The 9,705-nt window shown below is 32.5% G+C and overlaps 2 protein-coding genes across 3 annotated transcripts; both read right to left on the bottom strand.

The window, feature by feature from the left end:
• Window positions 1-1,745: 1,745 nt before the first annotated feature.
• LOC132285083 (uncharacterized) lies at window positions 1,746-4,035 on the bottom strand. Of its 2 annotated transcripts, XM_059787251.1 has the most exons (4): window positions 3,829-4,035; window positions 2,270-2,470; window positions 2,124-2,182; window positions 1,746-1,940 (listed from the first exon to the last, which is right to left on the bottom strand). In XM_059787251.1, exons 1-3 carry the CDS (start codon window positions 3,937-3,939, stop codon window positions 2,129-2,131), a joined length of 366 nt encoding a protein of 121 aa, XP_059643234.1. In that variant the 5' UTR covers window positions 3,940-4,035; the 3' UTR covers window positions 1,746-1,940; window positions 2,124-2,128. The 2 variants fall into 2 exon arrangements, with proteins under 2 accessions (XP_059643234.1, XP_059643235.1); XM_059787252.1 differs by lacking the exon at window positions 2,124-2,182 and having other exon boundaries at window positions 3,829-4,032.
• Window positions 4,036-5,532: 1,497 nt separating this feature from the next.
• Window positions 5,533-8,570, bottom strand: LOC132285282 (uncharacterized). The gene is made up of 2 exons (XM_059787449.1): window positions 8,386-8,570; window positions 5,533-5,840 (listed from the first exon to the last, which is right to left on the bottom strand). Exons 1-2 carry the CDS (start codon window positions 8,494-8,496, stop codon window positions 5,610-5,612), a joined length of 342 nt encoding a protein of 113 aa, XP_059643432.1. The 5' UTR covers window positions 8,497-8,570; the 3' UTR covers window positions 5,533-5,609.
• Between the last annotated feature and the right edge of the window lie 1,135 nt (window positions 8,571-9,705).

Raw genomic sequence — 9,705 nt, 5'->3', positions numbered from 1 at the left:
CCAAGCCCAAATATTATGGTGAGTTGAATATATGAGAATCCATCATTTCAGTATGGCCGGGATTCAGTTAGATCATACAATTCACACAATTAGCTCACACACATCGCATGAACCACCGATCAATTTTTTTATGCCATCTATATATATATATGTGCACACACACACATTGATGTGCTTTGATGTGCTTTGTTTGTTTTGTTAATTTGTTTATCTTCTTGCTTTGTTTGTTTTGTCTGGAAGAAGCCAAGTGGGCAAGAAACACAGTATTTTTCTCAATTTACCCATGAATACAAGTTACCAAGTAAACATTGTTGTTTTCATTGTAAAGAAAATTATTATTATATATAAAATTAAAGGTGGCAAAAATTAACAAAAAAAACCGCTGTTGCCAATTAGGAAATTAATTCTGTAAAAAATAATAATAATAATAATAATTAATTTACATGGTTTGCTTCAAGCTCTCGCAGGAAAAACTTTCTTCTAAAAAATCCTTGGGCCGTTGAATTTAAAACGTCTACGATTGTGGACTCGTGATTTTAGATTGCTGTTATATGGGTTAGGCCCAGTTAATTATCTTGGTTGCCCACATACTAGGAATTCACATGTGAATTTAATTTTTTTTTATTTGGCAGATAGCTCTCAGTTTTCGTGGAGAGACTTGAACACTTTGTAAAAAGAATTAATTTTATCTTACTTGGAGAATCCAAATTCAATCTACGACTAATTTAGCTTATATATAAGAGTTATTAAATCCAAAATGGTGTGTTTATGTTGCAACACACACATTCTTTGAGACAAGCTTCATTCCATGAAGATTTGACTAACAAACCCAGTAAATTCTCAATCCATTCTCAATCAAATTGATAAAGATGGTAGGAGAGAGGAGAGGCAAGAAATGAGAGATATGTTGCAAACAGTTTTATGTCTTTCTTAGCAAAAGAAAAAGACATCTTCACTACAAAATAAGTTGACACAAAAGAAAATAGTAAAAGAAGACAACCATGCAACATTGACAAACATACAACAGTGGTAGTTGCTGCTCTGTTTTTCCTTTACGCCAGGAAGGAAGGAAGGAGAACAAAAAATACAAAAACAGGTGAGGTCCACTTAAAAGAACAAAGAATTGTCTTTCTGGACCAATCTTAACTGCTGATAAATAGTTAACATATGGGTTATTTTGATCCAAGACCCGTGGGTAAATGGATGCCTCTAGCGAATACTCTATGCATGTATAATGTAGCTCAGCTTGGAGAGTGTTTCTACACATCATTAGTAAAAGAGATCCTGAAAGATCAACCATTACTACACTATGATTGATTGATTGGAAGGATTGAGAAAGGATGGAAGAGAGGAGTAATAAAAGAAGCTTCTCTTGTTTCCTTGGAAGGAGCAGAATGGATGAAGTAAGGAGAGATGAAGCATCCCGCCAAACACGTTTTTTCATCTGTCCGAAATTGGATAGAAGAGAAGAGGGAGAGATAGAAAAACTAATATATAAATATAAATGCCATTTTTTAGCTTCAATTATTTACAAAATTATAAAAACTCTCATTCTTTTCCATCTAACCAAACAAAAATAAGGTGTCACATTGTCTGTCCTTTCCATTATTAATCCCGAGACACCATCCCTTCCCCATAGGTATGGGTCATCCATCCATCCCCCTCTCCCTTCCATCCATTTTTCCATTCCTCCTATCAAACTGAGCATTAATGATGATCCACATAGTCTAGAAAGTAGAACCTCGTAAGTTCAGCACATCACAGACATAAAAATTAAATAAAATCCTTCACAGTATTACCATAGTTGTTATGACCTCAAATTATCATACAGATAAAGTTTCTTCCACGAATAGCATTGAGTTCATGACAATGTCAAGACAGCACACCAGATGTATAAGCAGAATCTAAAAGGTAGACCCATTCCATCCGAAGTTGGAGCCCTGCAAAAATTAATGAAATTATCAGTGCCATCAAGAGTCAGTATATCACATGAAATGACTCCAAATAAATATGTGGAATATGAAAAGAACAAGCAAATATATTGTATTTAAAACGATATTTTAAGAAATAAAAAAACTGGTAAAAGCGTCATTCATGATTTCAGATAATAAAGGTTTGTTTACATGATCTAGTACTGGTGTAAAGCATGCAGACATTGTGCATATTCTTGAGTTTGATGGGCCTAAACAAACAGGAAGAATGCAATGAGCAACGCAAATGCTTGGCAATGACCCATTTAGCGACAACTTATGAAGTTGAGATGGCTTGCCTTAGTATCATAGAATTTCAGGAAGAATCGTGACTTGGGAACAGACAACTTGGTTTCAAGTATAGTAGCAATCGCGGCACTCAGCTTCTTGTTTACATCAGCGTTAAGACCCCCAATGGACACCAACTCACCATAAGCTGCTGGCTCCTCATTCCCACCAAACGATATTGGTACCGATCCTTTCAACACAATCATCACATACTGTATAAAAACAAACACAAAGTTGCTAATGGCTTATTAACAGGAGAAAGTGATGGAAGAACTAAAGCAACTTAATCAAAATTCAAACCTATTTATTTTCTTTAAACGAAATCATAGTTTATAATGTATGACCAAAGATCTTCTATGCCTGTGAACTAATATTCACTGAAAGAATTAGGCTGCTTCAAATTATAAAGATGGGAACAGCATTCCACACTTGCAGAGCATGCCTTTTTTACACTTTTAACATGAATTTGCGAACTTTGAGATCCTTATGAAATTATGGATTATATTTAATATGGGTTATTCACACCCTTTTGCTTTTTCTTTCACTAGTAGGCTCTCGGGTAGGGGATGAGAAACGGGGGAACCAAGAGAACCTCCATGCACATGCACACAACCAAAAAAAGAACTAGATGGCCTCACAGAGAACAGAACAGAACGCTAAAGTAAGAGACATCAACGAAAGGCATCTTTTAGCCTGAAAATTCTATTCATTGCATTGAAGAGATAGAATAGTAATATATAATTACACTGGATATAAAATATATAAGGGGCAAAACGAAATACCAGTTAGACTGGTATACACAATTACTCTTTATTGTTTAAATATTATGCCAAAAGGAACCCTCATTTAAATATCCACCATTGTTGTATTCGGGATAGCAACTTCCACATGGGTTCAGAGGAGGAGCTAAATAACTTACATGAGCCAAGCAATTCTCATCATCCAAGCCATAATTTATTCAACCATGTCAGTCAAAGTTCACAAAGAAATAGAATCCATCAAATTTTAGTAGCAAAATGAAATGTATGCCTAAATAATCAAGAAATCGAATGCATTTATCAGGCTCACAATACCAAACAGATAAATAATAATTAATACAAACTCAAATGAGAAGTTGTATTGCCTTCAACAACCAATCATTTCAGCAAAAAAATGGTCATTGAAAGCTAAAGGTCATGTATTTTTTAACCACAAATGAGACAGCAGACAAATTAGCATACAGAAAATTATCCCCATTTCAAAATTAAAATCAAATGAAAAAAAAAAAAAAAAAACACACCTCAACGTCAAAATCTAATAATTCCTAATCGCTATGGTTTATAAATTGAACCCTGAAATGGATTTTTTCTTGAATTAATAGTTGGTTGCACAACACCCATAATGGGTTTTGCTACCTACAAACTATGCTCACATTTGAGAAATTGCAAGGGCATAATAACAACGGAAACTTCAAATTCACTGATAATAATTAATCTAAAAACAAGTATGATATGTATATTCATAAACATAGAAGAAAATATATGATATAAATATATATATGTATATGTATATATATAGAGAGAGAATATACATTCTCAGGTTTACCGATGAGCTTGGCGACAGAAGAAGTGGCTTCAGAGAGTATGAAGGAGGTATCAACGCCCTCCAGGCTCACGTTAGTCGACAGGTTCAGGCAAGGCATTTTTGTAGTCGGCTAGGTCTGCAACAAAAACCCTAATTTTTTGCTGTGTCTCTCTCTCACTCTCACTCTCACTCTCACTCGCAGTTCTCAATTCTCTTCTAGTAATGCGTTTGCTTTCTTCTTAAATGTCGAAAATGTCCCCACAATTAATTACCGAAAATGCCCTTTTATGATAAGGGTTCTTAAAACAACTACCTACTGTTTTTTTAAAAAAATGTTCTGCTCCATTGTGTTTCAAGAAAATCAAGAGCCTCCTCTTCCATGTCATTTCATTTTTCATTCCTTTCGTTTCAGTTTCCCTTTTTCTATTATATTGAATGAAAACTATGAAATTTTGAAACGGGTTGAATTTTATATCCTTTTTGTTTTTTTAATGGGTCAAAACCTTGCAAATTGACCTACAATTACTTCAAATAATTTCAATAAAATTTTTTCCAAAATAAAATTTCTCATTCAAATGAACCTTTTAATCATTTTAAGGTGTTTGTTTACCATTGCATAAAATGGGCTAAACACAATTTCAAATATGTCTTGAATTTTCAATTTAAACCTGTATAAAAATTAAGAAAGAGAAATAGAATTAATTTCATCATATATATATATATAGATATATTTAAGAGAATGATGTGCCTCATTTGAAACATATCACTTTTAAATAAAAGGATCATCATGTCTATTTCAATTTAAAATGAAATCAAAGTAACCGTGATTAAATATAAATGAATACTTAGTAGTATTTTTGTACCTTTTAAAATAGAAAATTAAGAGTTCAAGCCTCCAACTTGGTGCCTCAATATGTTTCTTACCAATGAAAACATACATATGCCTGTGTGAATGAAAATTCTTTATAAAAACTACATTTGTGTGATATTTTGCAAAAGAACATTTACAGCTAAATGAAGCAATTTTTACCTTTTGAATAAATTTCACAATATATTTGAAACTTGCGATAAATCAAATTCCCAATAACTTTGGGTCTCCTGATAAATCTAATTCACAGTATCATTGGATCTTATGATAAATCAATCATTTGTATGTTTACTAGTAAGTGTAAGGCCTCGCGTAGGAGAAAAATTCGTGAGAAAAATTTCCTTACACCCGTTGCACTGTTTAAATCGTCCTTGTAAAACACATGTTCGTGCGTGTATTACAATTTTTTTTTTCATAAGACGATAAATTCACACTTTATTGTTTTTGACAGCTGCACTTCAACAGAAGTTATTCCAATTTGACTAGTTTTTTCATTTGTTTGATACTTCCGAGTTAATAAGACTTCATTGTTGCAGATGTTTTGGTCTCAGCATTCTCTGGCCTAAAACTCAAATTTGGTATTTTTTTTTTTCATTATCATTAGTTATTTATTTTTTTAATTTTTAAGTATTACAGCCAGATATGTTACTGGATCATTCATTTCAAGCAAGAATGACAAAAAAATTATTAAGGTCTGTCTCATCTCGAATCGTTTCTTTACTTACAGGAATGGAATGCATGATGATTAAACATGAGAGACATTTTTTTCATTTAGGAGTGTATTATTTTAATTTCTTTAATTGTCGATATTTGGGAACACGAATTCACACATTAAATTTAAAATTAAAAAAAAAAAAGAAATAGTTTAAATTTATTTCAATTCTAAAATGTCAATTCGGTACTCCAAACAAAACAAATGATCACATTCTGGAGTGATTGATTCGTCCTGCAGTTGTATCATGGACTTTGAGGACGAACCGGGAGGTGGGGACAGAGAGCGTCTTGTGTAGAATTGAACCGATGGTGGAGATGAGCTCTCTCTTTACTTGAGAATTGATTCCCCCCATTGATACTATCTCTGCGAATGCAGCTGGTGCTTTGCTCCCTCCGAATGATATGGCCACCGATCCCTTCACTAGCACCATCACATGCTGTAGTTTAAGTATAAAATATCAATATTTGATATACACAAAATATATATATATATATATATATATCTTCTTGTACGTCAATCATTAATTATGGGTGGGCCAGTCGTTAATTACACGCAGTACCAATTTCTACAATAAAATTGAGGAGAGTTTCAACTTTCAAAAGAAGCATAATTTCATGGGTCTCAACCTTCCAGTAGCTGCACCCTTATATAGGTGCGTTGTGGGGGCCACAACCCTGTGACGCCCCAACTAAATGGGATCTTTTATGCTCGTTATCACATGAAAAAATATTATAAAAATGTATTGATTATTCTAATTAATGGAGTGAGTAAATAATAATGTCGTTCAATTAAAAAATAATAATAATAATGTCGTTCAATTATTAGTCATGCATAACATAATTATTCAGCGTGATAACAAAGTTTTTGCATATGTTAAAAAAAATAAAAATAAAAAATAAGAATCTGTCAAATTGTAGATTGGGAGTAGTTTAAATTTTTTTTTTTTTTTTTTTTTAAAAAAAGAATAGAAACAAAAAGAAGCACACCCTCCAGCAACTAAGCAATTTGTAGAATACACATATCATAGTATGCATTATATGAATGTTGATCGTGACAATTATTTAACACTGGTGTTCATTTAATTAAAAAGTAAGAGAAAGGGTTGGCCATCGCATCGAATATTGGACTCATTCAAATCGTATTTGTTATGTATGAAAAAACAGTTATTGTGTACTTACAACTCATATGAATAAATGCAAAGTACATCCCGCGAAACCAATATAGACAATTAAAAGCATTTGTGGATCTACACGTTTTTTTTTTTTTTTTTGGTATACAATTGCTGACATATACAGAACACATTTAATAGCATTTATTGAAAGGGCCTTGCTATAGTACATGATCCGAATGGTGCATTATTTAGTTATTTGTTTGATTCTAGTGTTTTTCTTTCCAATCAGGTACAATTTTATATATATTTTTAATACATTAAATCAAGAATGTAATACCAATATAAAAACAATATATTCTCAATTTAAAAAAAAAAAAATTAAAGTGTTTATATCTGATGTAATATGTATTATATGTTGCATTATTAAAGTACAGGTTTTTGGAGGGTGCTAGAAGCGATACAATTGGGTGTCATATTTGTGGTGGGGAATTTGTATCTGGCCATAGTGAGAGGGACATCAACCTAACAACGACAAGTAGGAAATAATAATATCCAGTGCTCATTTCCTGTAGTTTTTGAAGCCATGAAAACGACTACGCATAAGAGCGATCCACAACAAAAATATTATAATAAAAATAAAAATAAAAATAAGAAGGCCAATTAATTCACGAGAGAGTAAATTTATAATCACACTGGACTTTTCTGTATTTTATGTTTATAAATATTTACTTCGTCTCAAAATAGATACAGTGTAGGTAAAAATAATTAACATTTAAAGTTTTCACCGACGTGATGTCGCCATATGAAAACCATGATTGAATTCTCTAATGCAATTTATTTTATTTTATGTAGATATATGCTGTTTTACGATGTAAATGTGCTACACTAATAATTGGTACGTGACGCGGGATCCCAACACGATACACACCATCTAATGAATGGGAAATGATTGGGCTCCCTTGTTGAATTGAACATTGAAACATTAAATATGCAATAAGTGATTAAGGATATATATAAAACAACTCGCCCTCAACTTTGTAAATATATTATTTTAATTACTTTGCAAGTCAACTTGTTGGGGGGATGAAACTAGCTAGTATTTTAAATTATCGATTAGCTGGACTAGTAGTAACTGTTAATGAAAGAAGTAATATATTATCAATATATATATATATATATATAAACGTCAGGAGAGAGGTGACTGTTATGTTTAAAATTTTAAATAAACGTGAATAGTAGTACTTATGAAAAGTTGAAAACTCTAATGAAATTTAAATATATTGTTCAAAAGGAGGAGAGGAATAAGAAAATCCCACAAAAATTGAAGGAAAAAAAAACTTCATCATAGGGGAGAAGAGGGACATGAGACTCAGATGTTTGCATTCATTTTAATGTTAGGAATTTAGGATGAATACATGAGATAGGATACGATCGAACACAACAACTTCTAAAAAAAAAAAATCAGACATGAACACCATATATATATTTGTGTGTGTGTGTGTGTATAAATTAAAGAAGTTGATTTTAGTACTCACGAGAGCAGTTGTTATGTTAGATGTGGCAGTATTTAAGTCAACAGTAGTGAAGAACTAATAAATTCGTTCAATCGTTGGTGAATTTGGATCGAAGTGTTCAACCTTATTTAATGATATAATTCACAGAGATTTGGGTGAATGAAGATTGGTTTAGAGTTTCTAATAGAGTTTGAATCTTTCTAAAGAGATAAAATATACCTCTTAACAATAATTTAGAGCAAATGAAGGGAAGTTAATGTACTTGACAAAATGATGGATGAATGATAGATCAAATAATATTAACTATATATATATATATATATATATAGATATAGGTATAGTGAAGAAAACATTACAGTTTCCGGTCTGCCGATGATGGCAGACAGAGCTTTTGTTACTTCGGTGAAGATGGATTCGATGTCTACTCCATCCAAGTTCACGTTAGTTGAGATGTCAAGGCAAGGCATCTCTCTCTTTCTCTTTCTGTGTGTTTGTGTGTGTGTGTAGGAGAACAAGTTGGAGATGGAACTTTATAAATAGATAAAGCAGGGGTAGTTGCTTTTTTATTACAGTAGTTGGCTTCCATCCTATGTTTGGAAGTTTGTAGTCAACCAGCTTGTTATTGTTTACCTGTAACCTGCTTTCACGGTTTTCATTATCATTTTCATACTTATGCATTTACTAAAAAACTTAAACGATTGTGTAGCACTGTATACCAACTTATTTATACTTATTTCACTCTTTATTCAGATTCGATATAGGACAAGTCCCTTCTTGTAACATTTTTTTTATCCGAATTTACAACACCTTCGTTATGATCTGGCCACCACACTTATTTGGGTGGCTTACTCGGACGCTTAGCATTGCAACGCATCAAGGATTAAGTCTGGCATTGATACGAACTACAATGGATAGACACTTATCCATTTACTCAAAAATTTAAATTATTAAACGGTGTTGCATATATATCTACTCATACTTATTTTATTTCTCATGATCCAATGTGATTTCTCGTGATCCAATGTGATGCAAATCACCCCTGGTAACCTAATGACTATTATTTCTCACGTCTTGAAAGTCGAGCCTTCAAATCAAGAAATTTTTTTAGATAATAAAATATGGAATACTTTAAGAATCTAACATTACCATCGTCCATATATATATATATGAACAGCTAGAGAGAGAGAGAGAATAGAGGTGGGACCATGACAGACAAACAAATGGTAAAGAAAAAGATAAGATTGTGTTATCCAATATATTAGTTGGTTGACAAGTAGTAGTATTAATTAATACTAATAATTTAAGTTAGATTGAACGATACAATACCGTGTAGCACGGATCTGATTGATGTACCTTTTAAGACCACCACCTTCAATGGCGAAAGATGGACCGACTACCCAAATTTGACAACACTTAGTCTGGGGAACAATTTCTTCTCAACCGCGTCTTCTGCCCCCTCTGGGCTCTACCTCTCTTGTTTGGATACGAATTCAGCTTCAGTAAACAAATTATATTTTCCAAGGAGACTGTGTTTCACACCATCCCCCAAATTCTAAGTGTCTGCTTCGTCTGGATTCATACCTACAATCATTTTCCATTTCTAATAAATCAACACCACAATGTTAATGGGATGATACCATGTCTGACTCAAATAATTATGCCAATTAGTCATTTTT

This window comes from Cornus florida, unplaced genomic scaffold (genome assembly GCF_030987335.1).
Source record: "Cornus florida cultivar Cherokee Brave unplaced genomic scaffold, ASM3098733v1 CherokeeBrave_3.0.0_Hap2_Chr11, whole genome shotgun sequence".
Classification (NCBI taxonomy): domain Eukaryota; kingdom Viridiplantae; phylum Streptophyta; class Magnoliopsida; order Cornales; family Cornaceae; genus Cornus; species Cornus florida.
The sequence above is the reverse complement of the archived record's forward strand: the minus strand, read 5'-3'. Positions and strand labels throughout refer to the sequence as shown.